General features: G+C 44.3%; 1 protein-coding gene across 7 annotated transcripts in view; it reads right to left on the bottom strand.

Moving 5' to 3' along the window:
• Window positions 1-874: 874 nt before the first annotated feature.
• Window positions 875-24,625, bottom strand: part of RTN4 (reticulon 4) — a 109,710-nt gene continuing 85,959 nt past the window's right edge. For all 7 annotated transcript variants that reach the window (XM_077485533.1, XM_077485534.1, XM_077485536.1 and 4 more), the window contains 5 exons: window positions 19,625-19,763; window positions 9,045-9,114; window positions 6,530-6,576; window positions 4,628-4,686; window positions 875-1,945 (listed from right to left, as the gene is read on the bottom strand). In XM_077485533.1, coding sequence (XP_077341659.1) covers window positions 1,903-1,945; window positions 4,628-4,686; window positions 6,530-6,576; window positions 9,045-9,114; window positions 19,625-19,763 — 358 coding nt within the window. In that variant the 3' untranslated portion in view covers window positions 875-1,902. The remainder of the gene's footprint in view (window positions 1,946-4,627; window positions 4,687-6,529; window positions 6,577-9,044; window positions 9,115-19,624; window positions 19,764-24,625) is intronic.

The following is a 24,625-nucleotide window of genomic DNA, read 5'->3' as shown; positions in this document are numbered from 1 at the left end:
TCGCATATATGTGAATTGGATGAGTTTTACATTGCATCCAACAGGTAAGTGGAACTTACTGTGTCCACCATAATGTTGCAGTCCCCATAAAAAAATAAAAAATTAAATAGCAGATCTGCGCTATTACTATAATATATATATATATATATATATATATATATATATATATATATATATAAAAATAAAAAGGCCATAAAAACTACCCCCCCCCGTTATGCTATAACTTTTGTGCAAACCAGTCAATATACGCTTACTGCAATTTTTTTTTTTTACCAAAAATAAGTACAAGGATACATATCGGCCTAAACTGAGAAAGAAAATTTTTTTTCTATATTTTTGGGGGATATTTATTATAGCAAAAAGTAAAAATAGTTTTTTTTTTTTCAAAATAGTTGCTCTTTTTTGTTTATAGCGCAAAAAATAAAAACCATTTGGTCATCAAATACCACCAAAAGAAAGCTCTATTTATGGGGAAAAAGAGACATCAATTTTGATGGGGTGCAACGCACAATTGTCAGTTAAAGCGACGCAGTGCCGAATCGCAAAAAATGCTCTGGTCAGGAAGGGGGTCAAGTCTTCGGGGCTCAAGCAGTTAAAACAGGAAAATTTGCACTTGAATTGGTGAACACAAAACGCACAGGATACCAGACTGCAAACCGCAGCTGGACCCGCGTGAACCCGGCCTGAGGGTGGTAAAAGTGCTCACCTTCCAATGACAGGGGCTCAATATACTTCTGACTGCTCCACCTTTCCTTCATCTGCGCTTCTCTCCTGCCTAGAGCAGCACAATAATGTCTTTAATTGGGGGAGGAGGGGAAGCCATACGCACAGAACATACATGATAAAGAAGAGCCCGCAATAACATTTAAACAAGTTAAGGTCTACAAGCTTTATTGATACTTGTTTTTTGTTGGTTTTTACATATCACAATGCATTCCAAAGACTTGCTTCAGCACATTCCTGCAGCTGGGTAACGCTTTAAGTTCTTGCAAACAATTTTATTTTATTTTTTTCTCGTAAAACAAATTTGCAGCTTTTAGTACTCGGTCCACAGAAGGTTCAAGTGACTGTAAATGTGGTTGTGCAAACCCAACTACTGAGCGACGACGTGTAAGTTCCTATATTGGTATACATAATTGTTCATTATACAGACAATAGTGTTCCTAGAAATCGTTTGTCTTTAGGTGTATGTGCGATGGAGCTAGCAGTTAGAATGTCATTTCAATCCTAAAAATAAAAAAAAAGAGAAGCACTGTGGGAGCGAGGCTCTCTGAAAACACTATAGATATTGGCAACTGATAAAACGATAAAATCACGAGATAGAGCTACCATCATACCGAACAGAAGCCGTTTTTATCTCTAGGTATGATCACGAGGGGGGTTTTTTGTTCGGCGGCTCGTTCAGGGCAGAGGAGCCATTGATGTACGGCAGAGCGCACAAAGGTTTCCGTTCTACGCTGAAGGGCGACCGAATAGATATCTCAACTTACTCTTCATACACAGTGCAAGAATTGATTAACATTATGCCCATGAAAGCGCAGTAAGACTACTTCGGAAGCACAATATACAGCATGCTATAAAACAAATAAAGATCTGTATTAAACGGTGCTTCACACAGGAGAAGAAACAGAAAATAGTTTCAAACTCATACATAGCAGCTTACAATACTCAGAATGAAAACACATGGCAGTAAAACGGTTGTGTCGATCCTTAAACACTGCATTGCAGAAAGAAAAAAAGAAGAAAAAAAAAAATGTAAATAAAAAGATCTGGGAAAATGCACTGCAATGTCAAGGCTGGTCTTCCCCTGACCCACCCCAAGTCATCCAAATACACAGCGCTCAAATTCCGAGGCTCCTATTGGTATCTGCGGCAAACTTGACTTTATTGTTTTAGTAGCAGTTAATCAGCTTTGCGTTTCAGTCCGGGGACTTTAGCCAGGATCCTGTGCAGGAGGGGGAGAAAGAAAAAAAACACATTACATGGTAGAACACACACGCGCGCAAACACACAAACACGTGCGCGCAAACACAAACACGCGCAGACACAAACACACGAACGAACGAACACACGTCATTTTCTGATAACTGGTGTCTTATCTACTGCAGAGGGAATAAAACCATAACCAAAGACCACCCATATGACCTGTCTAAACCCCAAATATAAGGGTTGTAAAGAAAACAACAAAAAACCTCCAAATGAAGTACGGGTGTTGAGTGAAGGGTGATGTTAATGTTACAACATACAAAGGCTGTACAGCTGAACAGCCCTTCCCAACCTTTTCATAAACTGTCAGATCTCAGAGAACTCCTGCTAAAAGTGACTATCTACATCTCATGATACATTAGTGTGATGGTCGGTGGGAAGAATGCTCCTTACACTTGTGATCATTGGGAAGAACAATCCCCTTACAGAGAGTTAAAAATATCATTGGTGTCAGTGGCAACTTATCTAAGAGGTAGTAACTGCTCAAGGAACCCCTAACAACCTTTGGAGGAACCCTGGCTGAGAAACCTTGGTTTAGGCTGCTTTCACACTGGGGCGGTATTCAGGCGTTACAGCGCTAAAAATAGCGCCTGTGTAGCGCCTGAAAAAAACCGGCCCCTTTCCCTCCAGTGTGAAAGCCGGAGGGCTTTCACACTGGAGCGATGCGCTGGCAGGACGGTGAAAAAAGTCCTGCTAGCCGCATCTTTGGAGAGGTGAAGGAGCGGTGTATTCACCGCTCCTACCCATTGAAATCAATGGGACACCACGGCAATACCGCCGGCAAAGCGCCGCTGCAGCGGCGCTTTGCGGGCGGGTTTAACCCTTTTTCGGCCGCTAGCGGGGGTTAAAACCACCCCGCTAGCGCCCGCAGACCGCCGCTAAAACGACTATTTTTAGCGGCGCTTTACCGCCGATGCCGCTCCCGCCCCAGTGTGAAAGCAGCCTTAGACCAGGGATATGCAATTAGCAGACCTCTAGCTGTTGCAAAACTACAAGTCCCATCATGCCTCTGCCTCTGTCATGCTTGTGGCTGTCAAGAGTCTTGCTATGCCTCATGGGAATTGTAGTTCTGCAACAGGTCCACTAATTGCATAACCCTGGTTTAGACCAAAGTCTCAACACTAGTATGCATACTAACAGAGTGTTGTAGGGTGCAGAAAGTGGTCCTTATAATAGCAAACATACGGCAAGATACCACTACCCATATGGAATCCTTTGTAGGGTTGCATGGAACCTCGTCTAGAACAGGGTTCTTCCAAAAGGTTGTTAGAGATGCCTCGGACAATGAGCAAATTCTGCCTCTCGGATAAGTTCCCACTGACACCATTGATTTTTTTTTTTTTTTGCAGGGGGACAGATATTGCTCATTGCCCAAGGAACCCCTAGCAACCTTTGGAAGAACCCTAGTTGAGAAACTCTGCCTCAACCAGGGTTCCATGTAACCCTACAAAGGATGCCATATGGGTTGTGGTGTCCTGCAGTATTGTTAGGTTTGCTATTATAAGGACCACTTGCTGCACACTAAAACAACCTGCGTTAGCATGCATACTAGTGGGGTTTTTGCAGGCTGTGCATTGCGTTATCACAATGCATGGCACTATATATAAAAAAAATAAAAAACACACTTTACTGAGATGTCAAAGTGATGACATTTCTTGCAAAAACCAATTGTGACTTTGGACTTTGAAGTAGCTCTTGGTGTTTTGCAGAAAAAAAATTGGTTTATTTTGCTGAGAAATCATTTAACGACCGGTTTACAATTAATCAATGTTAATTGGGAGTGTGACGTTCCACTTCACTAAAGAAACCTGGAACCCAATTGGCTACCAAGCACAGCCGCGCCAGATTTTGCGTTCTCCAGTTTCCGTAAATCAACCTTAGCACCTTTGCATTTTTCTATGCACTGCTAACTCACCGGAAGGCAGCATTGCAGCGTGAACAGGGCACATCACAGAAAACTATTTTTTTTATTATGGGCCCCTACATTGACTGATGCTGATGGAGGGCAGAACACCAGTCTCTGCACACGGGATGAAGAGGCCTAAAAGGTCGTCATCCATAATGAATCGCTCTAACACACTGCTCTTACCACTAAACCTACATGTGCATTGGGCCTTAAAGTCCTATATATACACACACACACACACACACAATGTTGGGAGACATTTGTCAGTACAAAAAAATACTGCTTGACTTTCTGCCTATGGGCAAACTGGTCTGTCCAATGGAAGCCCGTCAGATGCACATGCTGGAAAACCAGCAACAGACCAGCTCCTGATCAGCTCTCAGCCAATGGTGGAAAGCGCTGATCAGTGTTCTGGGGGGGGGGGGGTCCCCTATTAGAACACATCTCAGCGGGGGAAGATTGCTGTACTAACCTTGCATGGTTAGTACAGCGCCTCCCAACTGGAGCTGCCAGTTTTTCATGCAACCTGAATGGTTGCACAAAAAAAAAAAAATCTGTAGTGTGTACTCGGCTTAAGTGAGGAGATCGCTTTGTGGAAACCATATTGTTTATAGATGCAGGTCATTATCTTATGTTCTATTATTCCTGAAAATGCTCCAGACTGATCAGGACCGAGGAGCACTGAAGATTACAGAAGCTCACATTACACAACCAAAGCACACAAAGGACACTTACAAGTCTTTTACATTGTTAAAATTCTTGCTTATGAGTGCTATATAGTGATCCACTTGAGTCTGCAAAAAGAAAAAGAAAACAATGGTGTTAGAAAAAAAAACAAAAGATGGTGGGAAGACTCGCATGAACTATTCACGACATTTGCCAACAATAAAAATAATTCAGCTTCTCTATCCTATAGGGGGGGGAGGTACGGGATTGTTGGGGAGAGAAAAGAGGCAGTTGGAAAACAGATGAAAATGGACAGAACATAAATAGACGGGGAGGAAAGAAGTAAAAAAGGAAGGGGGGGGGGTTGGAAAGAGAAGAGGAAAAGAGCAAGGGACAGGGAGAGGGAAAAGCATGAAAGAGTACAGCAAGTCCCCTACATTACAAACCTTCAAGATGTGAACTCCCCAGGGGGCTGAACGGAAAGAAAACCTGACAGATCACTGTACTAACAAGCAATGTTGGTGCAGCAATCTTCCAGAACACACTGATCAGCGCAGGCAGCCATTATCTGCAAGAACTGATCTTTGTTGGACTTCCAGAAGCTTGATTGTAACAGAACTCGTCTGTAAGTAGGGGACTTACTGTAATATCAACACAACCCTAAGGGTGGCTTAACACTGTCCCGCTGCACGTTTGCTAAAGTGCAGCCAATGCCTGCATGCTGCATCCTTGGTGAGCTTTCTGACACCGTGCCATAACAACGGGACCTCGGATGTCTATGAGAAAGTGCAGCTAAGCCACACAAGACACACTGGTTAGCTCAGCTTTGCCCAAAGCACAAGATGGCACTGGGGCAGTGTGAAGCCGCCCTATGGTCTCATTCACACAGGTGTACTGATCCTGTACACCTTTACAAGGCAACATCTTCCCCTTCCCGGGATGCACAAATGTTCTGCGGAGACTTGTACAGGCAGCCTGCTCCAACGAATGAAAGGTGGTTGGCCGCGAGATCTCCATGCACATCATGGAGCGTACCTCTACGTGGAGAGCGTACCTCTGCGTGGAGAGCGTACCTCTGCGTGGAGAGCGTACCTCTGCGTGGAGAGCGTACCTCTGCGTGGAGAGCGTACCTCTGCGTGGAGAGCGTACCTCTGCGTGGAGAGCGTACCTCTGCGTGGAGAGCGTACCTCTGCGTGGGTTCAATACACGGATCAGAACTCAGTCTGCCAAAGACAAACATCATCTATTGCAGCTCACCAATCACTCGATGTGGTGCCTGTATTAGCTGGCTTTTTGCATTTTATCTTCACCTGGTAATCGTGTAATGAACACACTTTAGCTACGCCAATTTCTCCACTGTATCCATGGGGGCGGCCATGGTTATCACAGGCTGGACATCAAACATACCTGCTGATATTTATCTCTATTACATGGTGGATTGATGGGATTAGTAGTAGTACACATGGTAGAGAAAGGATGCTTGCGCTTTCTGTACAGCTCACAGAAGTAATAAGGACACAATTCTGGGGGGGGGGGGGGGTGGTGCAACCTGTATATTCTGTACTTGATAGAAATGTACTTGGACTGAAAAATATAAAACTAGTGCAGCCACATCTAAAGCCAGCCATATAGTGATCGAAATGTGTCCAGTTCAGCAGGAACAAAGTGAATTTTCGATTAATGTGTGGCCGTCCCTTCTCAGCAGAAGTCAATCGTTTGAGTGACTTCTGTGGACGACAAAGCTGGACATATGTCCTCATGGAGCAGCTGCAGCACCGACAAAGGTGGGTCCCAATATCGGAATACAATGGCCCGGCTGGGCGCGATTTTTTTTTCATCCACCTTGTTTGTGTGGATGGAGGAATTTTATTTATTTTTTATTCTTTTTTGCCAGCTTAAAGGTCTAATTGGCACTGTATATAGGTGCCCTCCATCGTTTTATCAGCACTTCTTATAAACAGGAACACTTACCTGATGTCTTTCATAAATTACAGGAATACTGAACAAGGAAATCAGTGCTAAAAAGGAAAAGAAAAAAAACAAAACAAAAACAAATTCAGATAAAGTGGTGAGAAGTTCTGGGCTCAGACATATTTGGTTTCAGTTATTAGGAGCCGTATACCATTCCTGTGTATACAGGACAAATATATTACCATGAACAAGAAGCAAAGCAGCCTGAACCGGGAGGAATGTTGTATACAAATGATTGGGGATTACCAAAAGGGAAGTACGTCTTTTAGTGTAAATATCGGCATCTTCATGTGCCAAACAATGACATTCCACACATTCCACCTGTTGCACTAATTAATTTTTAACATGATTTGCAATGGTTTCTTTTAAAGTAGAAGTAAAGGCAAACCTCCCCTCCCTCCTATTTATGATAGGATAAGGAAAGGTTGTAACCGTTGTCAGTTTTTTTTTTTTCTTGCTGCCTGTGTCCCATTGGGGGAGATTTCCCTTCACTTCCTGTCCCATAGCCAAATAGGAAGTGAGGGAATCCCTGGTTGTCACTAGTCTCCTCATTGAGGTTTGCCCTCTATCCCTGTTCTGGTGACACCCTCCCAAAATGTGGGATTTTTTCCCTTTACTTTCGGTAGCATCAGTAAACAGTAGAGGGTGAAACTCCCTAACTGGGACACAGACAGCAATAAAGACCTGACAGGGGGTCTAATCCTTCTCTATCCAAAGTTTAGCCTTTAGTTATACTTTAATATCTGATCGTGTGCGCCAAAGTATTGCTTGCGTCAATGTTCCAACTTAAAAATTGTTCTAAAATGTACACCATTACAAAGAAAAGGCATAGTGAAGAGGGGCAGCCCTGCAGGAAGGAGGTGGCTGCGTGAAACACTTATTTATTTGGTGTGTAAAGCAATAAACAAACGTGCAGATAGAAATTGGTGCAGACTTCTCCACTCATTTGTGTTAATTACCTTTGATATGGAGCAAAAAATCCCCTACATGAGGGGTTTTCATAACTCACATGTGAATGTGGGGTCGTTTGTGATCCATGCGATTGGGAACAGGTGAGAAGACCCATTTAAAGTAAAGGATGCCCGACAGCCCTCGCAGTCATTCTCATGTAATCACCAGTGCAGCGAATACCTGCTGGATTCAGACTGTGTCCAGGGCTGGTCTTCCGCAGGTAAATCGCTGAATTATCAATTACAGGAGGACGGCTGTGAATAGCTCCCATTGCTTTTTAATGGGGATTCCCACCTGCACCCAATCACATGGATCCCCACTGAGTCTCCCCCACAGGTGATTTGCAAGTGTGAATGGAGCCCAAGACAAGCCTTAAATTTGATTTTCTGGCCTGCCACAAAAGTCGCTCGATTCTCCCCATCAAACAACTCAGCTGGATTCACACTGGTGAAAAAACACACAGACACTGCATGTGATTCACACCGCTGTGCAGATCACATGCAATGCGAATTCAGCCATTTTGTATGGCTGAATTCAATCACATTCGGACCAGAATGGTAGAAGACCTTTTTTGGTCCGCACTGGAATCGGAGTGCATGTGTTCACACTGCCGCCAACAATAATCACATGTACAATAGTCTGGTTGTATGACTTGGGTACAATCAGCCTACCCATAGATAGAGCGAATCTCAGCTAGACCCGGTTGAACCCGCTGAGACTGGATTCATCAATGGCCGGCTTTAGTAAGGATTCAGGTATTTTAGAGCCAACACTTCACAAATCCTGTTGTATAGAGAACAGACGCCGCCATGTTTTTTTTTTTCAGACAATAAGATCCCTTTCACACTGCCGGGCCCATAGCGTTGGCGGTAAACCGCCATTTTTAGCGGCGTTTTACCGTCGGATTTGCAGCGCATTTCGGCCGCTAGCGGGGCGCTTTTACCCCCCCGCTAGAGGCCAAGAAAGGGTTTAAAAGGCCAGCAATATGCCGCAATAGCTGCGTTTTGCCGGCGGTAATGCAGTGCTGCCCCATTGATTTCAATGGGGAGCAGCGGTAAACACACCGCTCCTTCACTGCTCCAAAGAAGCTGCTGGCAAGACTTTTCCAGATGTCCTGCCAGCGCACCGCTCCTCGGGCTGTCACATTGGAGACAAAGGAGCAGCAGTTTGAGGGCAGATTGCAGGCGCTATTTCTAACGCTATAGCGCCTGCAAAACGCCCTCGGTGTGAAAGGGATCTAAATTCCCATTGTAATGCTGAAGAGCCACACCTGGCTACATATGATGAGGCAGCCTATTTTTTTCCCCTTCAAAACAAGATTTATATCACGATATCCGTTTTATTTCCCAACAGTGGGATGATTAGAGATCTCATCTTATGTTTACCATATTATTAATAAATACGATTACATAATTCGGGGGGCATTTATCCTATTTACTGCCACAAAGTCTGCTGAATGGGGCTCCCAAGTGGAGAAGGACTTTGGGCATCGGTCTGAAGACAGCAGCATGGTAAGCAGGGAACAAAAAACAGACAACACATCCATGAGCAAAGCTCTACTTACCCAGGATCAGTAAGGTGAGGCCATTGAACAAGGCACCGATATAGGTGAACACCCACATCAACACTGCAAACTGAACAACACAGCACAGGTCAGGGGATTGTACAATTCTAACACAAGGTTACATGACATTTACATGACCATCAGACATTCTGAATCTACTCAGCCTTCCTATATAATACATGGATGTGCAGAATGGATGGTATTTCACCATTTGCACCCCCATCACACTGCGCGATACAAGGCGCCATTACTGCTGGACACACAAGTGACTGTCACTCTTATGGTTTCTAGAGGGAGAGCTAGAGATATATATAGCTTTCAAAAGAGATAGATATATATACACATATACACTCTATATATACAAGATGCTTTTTAAAGCTAATCTATGGGGTCCAAGAATAAAGCAAATATAACATCCACACTAAACAACAATTTCCTGTATCATCTCTAATATGATTAGTTCCTATATCATCATCGCCATCTAGTGGCCATTATGCATTTTGTTCTGGGGAGAAAAAGCATAAGGCCACTCGATGGCGCTGATGATATAGGAACCGACCATATTAGAGAAAATACGGGGAATTTTCATTCTATGTGGAGGTGTGTCACATCTGCACAGTGAATGTTTTATAAACTATGTTCATAGACCGTTGTGTGTCCATGTGTGAAAGGCATAAATGTCAGTTATTTGTAAGGATACCGCTTACAGGTATTAACAATATATTACACTTTGTGCCAAATATTAAATATACTGGTGGTATAGTAGCTTTTGGGGTTTACAGGTATTTCCCCAGATTACAGTGCTCCTGACTCCTATCATCCGCAACTCTGAGCCAATATCACAGCAATCTCCTTCCACATCTAATATACAGCAATGCAAATCCCAATGTCTGGACAGGACATCAATGTCCCTGTCCAAACATGTTTTATACATGTTTCTCATTCACTTGTGCTGCCAGGTTACAATGTTACAGGACTCCAAGTGAGTGGTCACTGGGGGGCTGGAGACTGAGGAAATGCTTTGTCCTGCCTGCAGCAGACTGGCGACACCGTTCTCCCAGGATGCTCCTCTGAGGCTCAGGGAAGGTCTTGTTTTTGTGAACATCTACACTGCTCTAAATGTATGTAATGTAAAGAATGTATTCTTATAGTTACTGGTCAGCACTTCTCTGGTACCTTCTATTGCCCTCATCCTCCTTGATTTTTTTTGTTTTCTATGGTCCAGAGATGGACTATGGGATTTGTAGTGTAGAAAAGAGCAGTGTACATGTCCGCAAGTGTGCCCTGCTTGATCCAAACAAATGGAAGGAAGGGAGAGAGGCTCGGGAGGTCACAGAGGACATTACAAAGAGGCAGTAAATCACAGTAAAAAACTATTTCATGAAAAGTAGATTACAGGTCTATGCTTTATTTTGGTGATATTTTATTACCTCTGGGTTTGTTTTATTTTTCTTTACCAAAAAAAAAAAAAATTTTAGTTGGTCAGAAAATGTTGTAAAGAAGTATTTTCCCCCCTTCACAGACGTGCACAGATGACCAATACTCAGAACTGATGAGAACGGTTGGAGCTGCATTGTAATCAGCGCCCGGATTACCTTTACATGTCTTCCCTGTGAGGAAATGCCACTGATCGGCTCTCCTCACCTCACTGTCCGCGTGAAGCAAGGACAGCCGATAAACTACACTTCCTTGTTTACCTGCGACTGGCTGTGATTGGACACAGCCGATCACATGATCGGGGTAGCGCCATGTCCAGGATTGCAGCTAAACTGGGCGCCGTCCCAAAACTAGAGCTGCACCGCCATTTTACTATAAGGCGGGCGGGAAGTGGTTAAATAAGTGTGCAATCAAGACCTGTTCACTGATCTTCCCTGGGAAGTATGAACTCCGAAGTGCTCAACTCTGAGAGCTTACAGGTTCAGAGCCATCAATCTCCAGCCTCTCCGGCCTGGGAAGAAGCTGACCGAGCATCGGCTGTGCTTGATCAGGTTCAACAGACTGCAGAGGTCTTTCTTAAGTCTTTTACGACTACCCCAACACTAAACACACAAATATAAAAACAAACACACACACACACACACACACACACACACACACACACACCTCCTCCTGCCAACTGCTCTTAATATACTGCAAGCCGGCAGCCTGTACAGGCACAGTCAAGTACGTGGCGGGCCTATATCCAGGTTTGGCAGCAGATTTTAGCCAATGATTTAAGCTGAAACCTGCTGATCAGCAGTTGCCAGTCATACACAGCATTCTGCGATTATAAAAACGCACAGAACTCTGTACTTGGGAACAGCAATCTGGCAGTTTCTTTTCCATAAATTATATATATATATATATATATATATATATATATATATATATATATATATATATATATATATATATATATATATATATATATATATATACATATACATATACACACATATACATACATATATACATACACACACACTTTTTAGGCACACAGTTAACCCCTTGATAGGTGTTAAACCCCTTCCCGCCAGTTGTCAGTAGTGTTATCACTGATCATTGTATTAGTGTCACTAGCAATGTCAGTGTCCGTTAGTGAACCTCCTGGATAGGGTCTGTTTGCGCCAGATTGTCCACTACCCTATCACAGTCCCATTATAGGTCGCTGATCACTGCCTTTAGGCTGCTTTCACACTGAAGTGCTTTACAGTCGATATAGCGCTAAAAATAGAGCCTGTAAAGTGCCTGTCCTCTCACTCGTGTGAAAGCCAAAAGCGTGTTCACACTGAAGCGCACCACTTGCAGGACGGTAATAAAAAAAAAAAAAAAAAGGCATCTTAGCACAGCACTGTACACACTGGTCCTAAAGCATCCCTGCCCATTGAAATCACTTGGCAGCACTGCCAGCATAACAGCGCTTTGTGAGCAGATTTAATCCTTTTTCGGACGCTAGCAGGGGTTAAAAGCGCCCCACTTGTGGCGAATAGCGCTGCTAAAATGATGGTAAAGATAGCGGCACTTTAACATCAACGCCCCAGTGTGAAAGCAGCCTTACAGTATAGCATCTATAGCTGTGTTATATATATATATATTTTTTTTTTTAACACATCATATAGTCTGTAGACGCTATAACTTTCACACAAAACTATAGACTTTTCAGAATATTTTTTTTTTTTATCACTTATATAACTTATAACTTATGGGGGAAAAAAAATTAGGATTGTTTTTTTTTTTTATTGGATGGGTTTTGGAAAAAAAAAAAAAAAAAAAAAAAGCAGAAAATCTTTAATTTTGTCTTTTTTCATTTGTATCATAAATTAAAAAAAACCCTCAGTGGTGATCAAAGACCATCAAAAGAGCTATATTTGTGTGAATAAAAGAAATTTGGGTACAGTGTTGCATGACCGTGCAATTGTCAGTTAAAGTAGTACAGTGTTGCATAGCAAAAAATGCCCTGGTCATGAAGGGGGTAAAACCTTCTGGAAGTCAAGTGATTACATTTTCCCCACTGTAATTAGAGTTAGAAAAATGTTTTTTGGCATGGCATATAATTTAAAGTGTTACTAAACCCACAACAGTAAAATCAGTCTGGATATGCAGTAAAGCATGCTCGTTATACTCCCTGTCGAACCTAAGGTGTGAATTCTCTGCCTTGTGTAAAAAGGCTGCTTGATCCTGTCTTCTCTGATCCTCCTCTTTTACTGTCCCCAATTCATCTGCTGGTAGCACAAAGCCCTAGTAGGCACTCTGCACATGCTCAGTATTGCTAGAGTTTTTTTGTTTTTTTCTGGGAGGGTGTATATGATCAGGACAGTCAAAGTCAAAGAATGAAAACTCCTCCTACAAGCTTTAACCAGTGGTCGGCCGCACAGACTGATAGAAGTCACAAGACTGCTAGATACTGCTGATGAGAAAGTATTTAGTAGTTTTTACTTTATTTTTACTAAAATAACTGCATTTCCATGTTGTGTGTACTGGGAGACCAGATATAGTGAATACAGGGTCCCGTGTTGTAGTAACACTATAAACAGCAAAAAGTGGTGACACTCCTGAAATGGCGGAGGAGAGTGCACTGATCTGCATATACTGTATCCGATAATGAGGCTGCAATGTGCAATATTCACTGTGTCAGCTGTACAACCAGCACTTACTAGATCATGGGACATAGTTGACTCATACAAGGTTACATAATGATTTCACAACCCATGTAACCTTAAGCATTACAAAAAAAGAAAAAAGTCCCAATCCTTTAAAGCCCAGCTCTGGGAATTAGACAAAAGCTACCCTTGCTCATTCAGTCTAGGGGTGGAGGAATAAATATTTGATCCAGCAGGGTCCTTCCAGAGGTATGAATGGTCCTGCAAAGCCTCCTCTCTATGGTGCTCCCAGCCATGGTCACACTCCTCCATGTAGCCATTCATTATAAGTGATGTTGCTGAGGAACCGCCCACAGCGCTGGATGAGAAGTCTTTATGGACCTTGCTTTGTGCACTTATAGCAGGACTGTGATATTGCGGCCGGACACCAACTAACACTTTTTTGGGACCCGTGACACGAATACAGAGATCAGTGCTAAAAATATGCACTGTCACTGTACTAATGGCACCAGCTGGGAAGGAGTTAAACATCAGGGGCAATCAAAGGGCTATATGTGTGCCTACCCACTGCGGGGGAGGTGCTTTGACTAGGGGGAAGGCAAAAGATCTGTGTTCCTGCTTTGCAGAAACATAGGATCAATACTTTCCCTTCTAACAGAACAATCTGCCTTGTTCACATAGGCAGATTGCAGTTCTGCCTGTGTCATCATACCCACCCCCACAATCCCCTGTGCTGGGCTCCTGCTGTGTGTGATCAGGTCACTGGCGGTGTGTGCTCCAGACGCGGAAAAAAGTGTTATACGTGATCTGGTGCAGAGCAAACACCCTGCCACAGTATTTCTATGGTGGGCGGTTAAGGGAAAAAAAACAAAAAAAAACAAACACGCGCAAGCAAACAAGCGCAAACACGCGCAAACAAGCGCAAACACGCGCAAGCAAACAAGCGCAAACACGCGCAAGCAAACAAGCGCAAACACGCGCAAGCAAACAAGCGCAAACACGCGCAAGCAAACAAGCGCAAACACGCGATACCCCCTACATCCCCTTTTACTTACCCAAGCCAGATCTCGATCCAGCATGGGGCTTGAGTAGGAAAGAGCGAGGCAGCATTGGGAGCCATTGGCTCCAGTTGCTGTCAAAACCTGTGATGTTGCAGGGGGTGCAGCTGAGCTGTCTATAGATTCAGGCAGTGCGGCTAAGGATCAAGCACACATGAGTACCCCCATAGGAAGCAGCTTATGGGGGCACTCACTGAAGAGGTGGTGCCAGGAGTGCCAGTGGGGGACCTCAAAAGGAGGAAAAAAATAAAAAAATAAAAATAAAAAAAAGGATCAAGCCTGCTCTGTGCAAGACGTTTACACAGAGCGGGTAGGCTGTGGGGGGCTCTACTGTACAATGCTTTGGGTTGCCATTCAATGAACCACACATAGTGAATGCATTGAGACAATGCACACTGTGTTTTAGCACACGTTGCCATCACACACGCACATGCGTGAATGGGCCCTAAATATTTTCTGCCTTTTACCTTCATCCATCCAAGGCTATTCAATAAAAAAAAATAAAAAAAAAAAAAAGTCACTCACTCAATGCAAACAAACATGGAGCCTAACTTTTAGATCATCAGAGCAGAACTGCATGGCCGCCCCTTCACCAGGCAGAATTCTACGTGAATTTGCTCAGTTGCGGCGCATGAAATGGCATTACACCATCGGTTACACATCTCTTTATTTATAATGGCTGAGCACAAAGTCTTCATGCGCTGATAAAGAATATCTATCTGTGATAAAGGCCACAAAACTCCAGTGTCTCGTCACAAACCTTCCTGTTGCTGATAAGCCAGAAAGTATAATGACCTTTAAATTAAACCTGAGAACATCATTTGGATGACACATGGCAGTCGGCCGAGTTACATCCATAAGACATCACAGCCCTGCCTCCCTTGCATTAGGTTACACATGTACTGCTAGGAATAGACAGCAGTCTGGATGCTGCCCAGATACCAGCCGCTCCTCATATTACAGGCTAAGGGGACATGTCCATAGCAGTGCAGTACTAGTCACAAGCAAACCACTATGTCAAAGGCCACAAGAATATAGAAATCGATGAATGCCGCCATTTTCTGAATGCGCTCAGTTTCTAAAAACTTCACATCCAGCAAATGCTGGTCGCCTGGCTGTCATGCTAACTCCCTGGCTTTAAACAGTACAAGTCAGTATCCTAGAAGTATGCAGATTAGGACTTTGCCTTCTCTCCATCTTTCCTGGACACGCTTTCCCTTCCATGGCTCACTAGCGATGAATGGACATAAAGTCAACCGACTATCATTTCCTGAAGGTCAGCAACAGCAGCCGAGAATCACCAGAAAACAGTAAAATAAGAGTTAAACTGCAGATTTATGGTTTTTGTTTAAAGTGACAGTAACCTCAGACTATTTAAAGTGACAGTAACCTCAGACTATTTAAAGTGACAGTAACCTGACTATTTAAAGTGACAGTAACCTCAGACTATTTAAAAACTCCAATGACATGCTATATGACAGGGCAGGGTGTTCATATCCACAAAGCCACTAAAAGTATTTGTTTTGTGTAGAGTAAAATATTCCTGGTTGATCCTGCCTTCAGCCGTCCCTCCCATCTTCTGTGTCCTGATTACAGCCGGGGATTGTGTAGACCAGCTAGTGTCCTCTACAGAGCATGCTTCAATTTTGGTTCCCTTCTAAGCTCTTCATTTACTCTTTTTTAAATCTGCACAGCCCATGTGACTATATAGCATTATATAGCATCACACATGTGGGTACACACACACACACACACACACACTTCCCTCTTCCACCATGTCCTCCTATTGCTAAACACTATGGAGGCGGGATATAGTATTCTGGTTGATTACATTCCCTAAGAAACTCACAAAAAGCTTTGTTCTAATATAAAGCTGTATTAAATATATTGAATGCAATTGCTAATACCTATAAAAGTAAAAAACAAAAAAGGAGCCTTGGATGCAGATGTCATCTGAACAAAATGAAAGCTAGGGGGAAGAATTACCAAAACTGGTGTCAAAAACAGGGAGTAGAATCAGAAAGGATTCCTCACAAGCCCGTGAACCAGCCCAGGAAGAGGTACCCCATTAAGGCCTCTTCTAGTAGTATGACAACATGCCTGCAGCAGATTTCATAGTTTCATGGTTGGTAAGGTTGAATAAAGACTCCAGTCCATCTAGTTCAGTGATGGTGAACCTTGGCACCCCAGATGTTTTAGAACTACATTTCCCATGATGTTCATTCACTCTGCAGAGTACTGGAGCATCATGGGAAATGTAGTTCCAAAACATCTGGGGTGCCAAGGTTCGCCATCACTGATCTAGTTTAGTTTAACCAGTGTGTCTCTAGCACTTCCAATATCCCTGTATATTGTGTTCAATAGGATACCCATCTAAATTGTGGAAGGAAGTTCCACATTATTGCCGCTCCAACAGTAAAGAACCCCCTATGCCAGTGATGGCGAGCCTTGGCACCCCAGATGTTTTGGAACTACATTCCCCATGATTCACAAGCACTCTGCAGTATAGTTGAGCATCATGGGAAATGTAGTTGCAAAATATCTGGGGTGCCAAGGTTGACCATCACTGACCTATGATGTATAAGGTTATACCTCTTCTCATCCAAATTTCACTGAGTGGCCACGTGTCTTCTTGAGTGACCTGAGACTGAATAATTTCCTCCCAATGTTGGAATCACGGGGGGGGGGGGGGGGGGTTACGGCACGGGAACGCTCCCTCTCACGTCCAGCATTTGCATCCTCAGACACAGAATGCTGGATTCGTCCCGGCCCCCCTGGGGTCATTAGATTTGATTGACAGCAGTGGGAGCCAATGGCTACGCTACCATCAATCCATCCAATCAAGCAGCAAGGACCCTGGCCAGAGAGGTAGATTACATCTCTGGTGTGGGAATGAATGGGCTCCAGTGAGTAAAAATGGGGGTGCTGGTCAGTGATAGAAGTTTTTTCACCTTAATGCAAAGGATGCATCAAGGTGAAAAAACATGACGGTTTACAACCCCTTTAAGTGACTTTTCCAAGGAAAAAAAAAAAAAATGTAATGTTTGTAATCGTTCCTTATAACTGAGGTCCTCCAGTCCCCCTGGTAGTTTGGATGCCCTTCTCTGGACTCTCTCCAGTTCCAGCATGTCCCACAAGATGTGGCAGAACCAGAGTTTTGTAAATTAATAGCACTATCCCTAGTAAAAACCCTTTTTAATGCAAGCTAATATTCTACTGGCCTTGTTTGCTGCAGCATGGCATTTCAGGTATTGCCGAGTCTGTGACTAGTTGGTTTTGCCTGCAGAGAGTCCAGGGTGTCATTGGGCTCTTGGATATCTGTATGGCAAGGTAGGAAAGGCACCTTGGTGCCTTGACATCTTCCTCCACATCCAGAAGCAACCAATCAGGAAAAATTGGCCTACAAGAGACCACACTTAAAGTGGTTATTTACCACGCTTGGTCATTTTTACCTACCGGTAAGCCCATAATCAGCCTTACCTGTAGGAAAAATGAACATCTCCTAAACATGCACGGTTTAGGAGATATTCACCCTGCATGCAGCCGCTGACACCAGCAGGAAATGTGCTCTGAAGGTCCGGTGAATTGTGCAGGAAGTTCAGAGCTCCTTGCCGAAACTGAAGATTCCCGCATGCATGTGTGGGAGCGACGTCATCACGTCTCTTGCCACTCACAGTGCCGGTGTTCTGCCATATAGTGTCCTGCCATCATATAGTGTCTGCACCGTACTGCGCATGTGCAGTACGGAGCAGACGAAGCTTCGGAAAATCCCTGAAGCTGAACGGCGCCTGCGCCGTGAGTGGAGGTGGTAGCCCCACCATCCAAGCGGACATAGGGTTGTGAATATTAGAGGGCCCCTCGAGGGCGAGCTTCGCTCGCCATGCTTCGGGCTCGGCCTCGCGGCGCTCGGCTCTTTTATATTCCTGCTCTATGTCCATTTGGATAGTGGGGATAGAACCTGGACTCACGGCGCAGGCGCCGTTCATCCTCGGCAATTTTCGGGATCTGTGTTACTGTGTACTGCGCATGCGCAGTATGCAGTGGACACTATCGGATGGAGGACCTTATATGATAGGACACAGGAACCAGCAAACCCAGAAGAAACACCAGGGGATCATGTCAGCCCCCTCAGCGGTGCCCGGGCGCTGCTTCGGTCTATGGTAAGTATTTCATGATGTGAAAGTATGCGATGCCTACTAACACATTATGCTATTGCTTTGCAGTTTTTATTTTGTTAATTTTTTTTTTTTCTACCGCTTTAACGTTGGCAGCGCAGACAAGGCCAAGACCCTTTGTTCTATTCGCAACTTGTCTGTCACAGCAAGAAGTCTTGTCCTTTGGTGGTGAAGGCTACCTTGATGTTGTCCAGCGCTGTTACCATTTGGAGACTTGACCCAAAAGAGATAACAGAATGTCGCTCGGGAGGCCAGGTCCCTAAATGAGAGGAACCTCCCAGAGATTGGGAGAGAAGTCCATACCAGCTGCATGATTGGTTGACCGAGGGACCAGACAGAATACAACCTGATCCTCGGAGGTAGACATGCCGTTCGTCTGCTAGCCAGCAACAGCAAACTAAGATTCTGAGGTAGAGAGAAGAGATGAAGGGGGGGGGGGGGAGGAGCCTCAGACAGAAAGGTCCCTCAACCAATGCTCCTAAAAAAGAAGAGCCAGCTAGCCAAGAACCCACATGGCTTAGCAAACATCCCTGTAATTAAGTATGGCCACACCTTCATGCTGAAGACTTCTGAGGGTTTAGTGGGTTGCTGGTTTCCAGCCTTGTGGGCTGCCAGGAACCCAGGCTTAGTGGGTCTGGCTGTACCTACTCCCAGAGTAAGTGAAGAAGGGGTTGGGATTCAGCCGACCTTTCCTTAGGCTTCTTACCTGAGGCAAATAGATGCTTCTAACCTCCGGTGATATCACTGAAGATATGAATGTCAAAAAGGTACGAGAAGAAATAACATTCCTCAAAGACCAAGTGAAGGAGGTGCTCCCCGGATGCCGCATCCGAGGAAGGCGCTCCCCGGACGCAGCATTCGAGGAAGGCGCTCCCCGGACGCAGCATTCGAGGAAGGCGCTCCCCGGATGCAGCATTCGAGGAAGGCGCTCCCCGGACGCAGCATTCGAGGAAGGCGCTCCCCGGACGCAGCATTCGAGGAAGGCGCTCCCCGGACGCAGCATTCGAGGAAGGCGCTCCCCGGACGCAGCATTCGAGGAAGGCGCTCCCCGGACGCAGCATCTGTATTTTCTAGCCTAAAGTTTTACTTTGATACAAAAGTATATTTGACGATACATCGGCAACTTGTGCCGGACGTGATAGAGGAAGGGATTGTTTAGCGTTGTGTGTAGGTAGTTTCTGGTGTTTTCCGGGCCCTTTTCCTGTTCCAAAATTGCAATCCAGACCTATATAGTTAGCCATGCTTTTCCATCCAAAGAATGTACCTACCTTCAGAGAGTCCACCAGATCCTCCACCAGGAAAAGACGCCTCAGCTCCTTAAGAGTGCAGTTAACATGTCCCAGGGCAACATTACTATATTTATTAACAATTTCTTCGGACACCGCCACATTGGAATCCAGATAAGACCTGAAATTGATAAAAAACAGAGGCAGATCAGAATATGGGACCTTTCCAAAGTTCTGCTTTAAGGCTGGATTCACACCTATGGCATTTTTAGTGCTTTTTGCAGATTTGCAGTACAGAACGTGTTCCATAAGAAACCATGTTAAATGGACTGTAGTCCAAATCTGAAAATACAAAGCACTAGAACTGCATTAGGTGTGAATCCAGCCTAGGAGTCTTATTTATACAGAACATACTTTCTAGCATGCATTTTCAAGTTTTGTTGCATGCCATTTTTTCTTCTGCATTTTACCAGGAGCTGCAGCGCATCACACTATAATGCACAAGAATGCAATCTGTCCTATATTTTTTCAACGCATACCAACACAGCTTTCCTTCCATCTCTAATGTAAGCTAATGTGAGCAGGAGTTCCATTAGAGAGCCGAGCTGGCTAAGACAACTTCATCTCTACTGGGAACTTTGAGAATGACTTGCTTCACAGTGCCTGCAATAACGGGGTCAGTGAAAGCTTCTTTTTAAAGCTCATTTACAGCTTGTTAAGAATATGTAAACCTTTACTGTCCGTAGCCTGCCAACAGGTTCACTTTATTAGACGGCCAAGTTTATAACCAGATAATTTTAACTACAGAAATCCCAAACACCAAGTAAAAATGTACAATTGCAGTACCATCTTCCATGCTTCTCCCACAACATTAAAGAATATATAAACCCAACATTTCATATTCCTGGTGTGTCTGCTGTACCACGTATTTGCATAAAAAGCATCCCGTTCTTTGTATTTCTTTGTGTGAAATGCCTGGTGTTCCTGCCAGTCCCTCTGCTTTCCCATTAAAATCTGACCACAGTAGGCATGAGCACAGTGTGGTCAGTTCTCTAGCTATGCTAGAAACTCATTTATGTTTTTACATCTATGCACAATTGTTTTGCCTTTTATTTCTATTTTAAACAGAACAGATTGTGCTACAAAGTGAGGGTATACATACACTTTATATACTGGCAAAGTAAAAAGGCATTTTTCTAGCAATTTTACCCAGTTTCCATTACAAAACGTTACCAAACAGAATATGGCAGAGATGGCGGTAGGTTGCCTTTGAAAGCTTTCCTTCTAATCTCTAATGTAAACACAGAGCAGTAGTTCTGGGAGGGGGAGCAGCTGAGAGGACAAATTCAGCACCTCTGCTGGAAACTGAGGATTACTTACGCCACAGTGCCGGCAGTTAGAGGTCAGTGAAGATTTTTTTTTTTTTTTTTTTTAATATTAAAGCTCATTTACTGATAGTTCAGAATATGTAAAAAACTTAAATGTCCATGGCCTGCTGCCAGATTTCACTTTATTAGACAAAGAAGTTTATCACCAGATCATTTTAACTAACTGCACAGCTTATAGATCTCAAAGCACAATGTAAAAATGTACAATTTCAGTACCACCTTCTATGCTTCCCCCACACCCTTAAAAGCTGTATGCGCTCTCTTTTTTGGAATCAGACTTGGGTGGATGCAGTATCGGCTCAATGCTGCATCTGTCCCCCAGCGCCTCCAACAGCCAGAACCGAGTACCGCCAATCGTTTGCTTCTCACAGCTCCCCGAGCAGAGCTGCTGTCAGAAGAACTCTGATCTGCCCCTCCACACTCACTGGAGTGCTAGGCTGTGGAGGGGGCGGGCGAGTCCGGCTCAGGCTCTCAGCAGCTCACCGAGAGGCCGAGTCATGTGCCGGTCCAGTCATGTGGGTGGATCCCAAATCCACTAGCACAATCTTGCCCAAGCCTGAACCAGCCCTCTGACATCAGCCAACAGCAGGCTGAAGCCGATGTCAGCTGAAAATGGGTCACAGGAATGTAGAACGAACTGCATTCCTCTGATTCACAGGAGAAGTACAGCCAAACGGGCTTTAGCTGTACTTTTCCTTTAAAGTGGATGCAAACCCACCCTCATCCTTTCTAAACTACTGCAATATTGGTTATCTAGAAGGAGATTATATATATATATATATATATATATATATATATATATATATATATATATGCCTCCTGCACGTATACTTATCTGTCAAATGTCTCCCCTCTTTCTGCTATGAGACCCAAAAAACTGCAGATTGTGGGTGGGTCTGTTTTCCAGGGCTCAGTGGGTGGAGCCGTGATGTCAGTAGACTCCCCGCCCACCTCTACACTCCCCTTATCAACATGCATTTTCTCCTGTGTATTCTTACACTGAACTTCTGCTTTGATCACTAACATCCAGTCAAAAAACAGAAAAGTCCCCACATGACTTCAGCATGCCAAATCATGCTGAGGTTGTGGAACAGCAAATCCTTCGGGAGCCGCTGAAGAAAGGAGTGGGGGTGGGAATTAAATAATGAATGTCTTAGGCTAGTGCACGAGATATGCAAATCACCTGTGAAATCACAGCAAGGGGGAAGAACGCACAAAGATTTCACAGTTTACCCGTTTTATGTCACTGAAAAAAAAAAAAAAAAAGATATGAGGATTGCTCAGAGCTGGATTAACACTTTAGCTGTGCCCAGTTTTGCTACAGCTAATCTAAAATCCCATACTCTATATTGCGTCAGACAAAAAAAAAAAAAAAAATAATAATTCAGGTTTACATCCACTTTAAGCCGTGAGGTTTGCGGCCAAAAATAATCTGGGCTCTGTAAAGCGAGATCTCTCCTAGGGGTTGATGATGATTGCTCTGCAAGGTTTCTCTGCAGCAGAGAAAATGAACAGGATGTCTTGTTTTGACAACCATTTCAGATTGTAATCTAATGAGCTGTCATACAAGCTTTACGGGGGGGGCGCGTCAGTATGGGGGTGAGGGAATTAAACTATGGATGCTTTACATCACCCTGAAGCGCAATGAGCGATGACCAGTGCAGAAATGTCATGAAGCACAGATCGAGTCTGTGGATATTTTCGGTACGAGTTCAGAAGATGGGTCAAGCAGTTCTGGCATTCCTTCTGAGATGACCTTGACAAGGCTTTCCCTAAACTGATCAGTATGTGGAGTATGTCTGCATAAGGGGAATTTGCAGCAGATAGCTCACAGTGCAACTAAAATAAGGCATTGACGGGACAGCGGCACTGCCGGTTTCTGTACAGTGAGGGGCGAGACAAAGTTCACCTAGACCAGCGCCTCTCATCAACCGCTTAGCTTTCGTAATATATCATTTGCTTTAAATAGAACTTTGTTTGAAGGGCTGCAGAATGTCTGAATGGTGTAGTACAGTAAGATTACAGGTTGAAGGGGCCCCTCAGACAGGCGGCGTCCACTCCGCTCAGCAGGGGGTCCACCAACACATCTCAATCAGGACGGGTTTCACGTTTTAGGACATCTGTGCCCCCGTCCGTTTTTTCACTTCCTGAGCTGGACAAACGCTTGTCTATAGGCAGGTGGCATTTGTTATTTATCCAGAACCTAGATGGACTCCTACGTGATTGGCTATAAAACAAACTCATATCTGCCTGCCCATAGAGTAAAGTGGAACTGTACACAGAAAATTAAGTCCCGACTGCTGTATCTGCAAAAGTGCCCAGCCTGAATGGACCTATGTAAAATAAAGTGCCTATACGGTTTAAAATTCAGTAATACACAATCACCCCCCTGCTCTGAACATGCTCAGTTCTCTATTCCTGGCACAGTGCCAAAAATCAGAGGCACCAGAAGCTGATCCGCTGACAGCCTGAAGATTTACTGCTGCTCAGGGCTCCAGCAAGAAGAAACAGGAGCAATGTTGGAGGCAATTTACAACACACACTAATTTTGACAATTATTATTGTGGAATGTAGGTTTCTTGCTAAAGAACATTTTTTTTTTGCAGGTGGTTATGGGTAAAGTTACACTTTAGGTCTTTCACATGGTAGCTGTGGCATGAGTCAACAGATTCCTGTTGGAATTACGGTGTCATGTGATTAGCAGCGGCCACTTAACCCATTTGAACTAGAGGCAGGCTAACAGCAGGTGCTGCTGTTCACATATGGGTCGCACACAGAGTGAAAAGCTGCCATTAGGGACAGACGTCAGTCTGGACACAGCTGACTGCACCCAGGCTCAGGCATGTCCTTAACCCCAGCCAGCCTCTGTGTGGGCAGGTACATGCGAACACCAGCACCCTCTTTAAACCTGCCACTACTTTAAATGGGATGAGCAGCCACTGCGCTCACGATCAGCAAGAACCCGACGATTCTTACTGCAGGAATCAAGCAGCCGCAGCCATCTGGCCACAGAGGTCCTAAAAGCCCAACTCTCTATTTATGTCCCAATAGTTTGGGAAAAGGTGGCCCAAAAACGATTTACTGCACTAACAGGTGTGATTGCTGGACATGCTGCATAAAGTGCTGTACACTGGCAGCATGACGGGAACATGATGGAATAATGGTGGAGTCGCGCTGAGGCCTGTTCAGCCATTCACAGGAAGCTTTGTATGGAATGAACACAGCGCTTCCCTTGATGGGCTGAGGAGACGGATGCCATCTGCTCGCCTCAGCCATTCAGAGAAAGCCTTGCATTCATAGAATTAAAAAAAGCTTCCTGTGGAAGAAGACTAAGCAGCGTTCAGACCAACTACCGTGTTCCAGGACTACACAAAGCGCTGTATACTGTCTATAACTAAGGCCACATACAGGTAATAACGGGCACCAGCCGGGAAGCACACCTATTAGTGCAGTAACCAGTCTGTGCCAGCTTGGCCCAAACTATTTAGAAGGGACATTTATAACGGAAATGGACTTTGAAGTGGTTGTAAAGGCTAACATTTTTTTTTTTACCTTTATGCGCTCTATGCTTGAAGGTAACAAATCTATGTGCTTCTCCCCCCACAGACCCCCCCAAATACTCACCTGAGCCCCCTCTAAATCCAGCAATACGCAC

Source organism: Lithobates pipiens, unplaced genomic scaffold, assembly GCF_037356315.1.
Source record: "Lithobates pipiens isolate NorthernLeopardFrog02 unplaced genomic scaffold, aLitPip1_a1.2 Scaffold_18, whole genome shotgun sequence".
In the NCBI taxonomy this organism is placed as follows: domain Eukaryota; kingdom Metazoa; phylum Chordata; class Amphibia; order Anura; family Ranidae; genus Lithobates; species Lithobates pipiens.
This window is presented reverse-complemented; position numbering and strand designations above follow the sequence as displayed.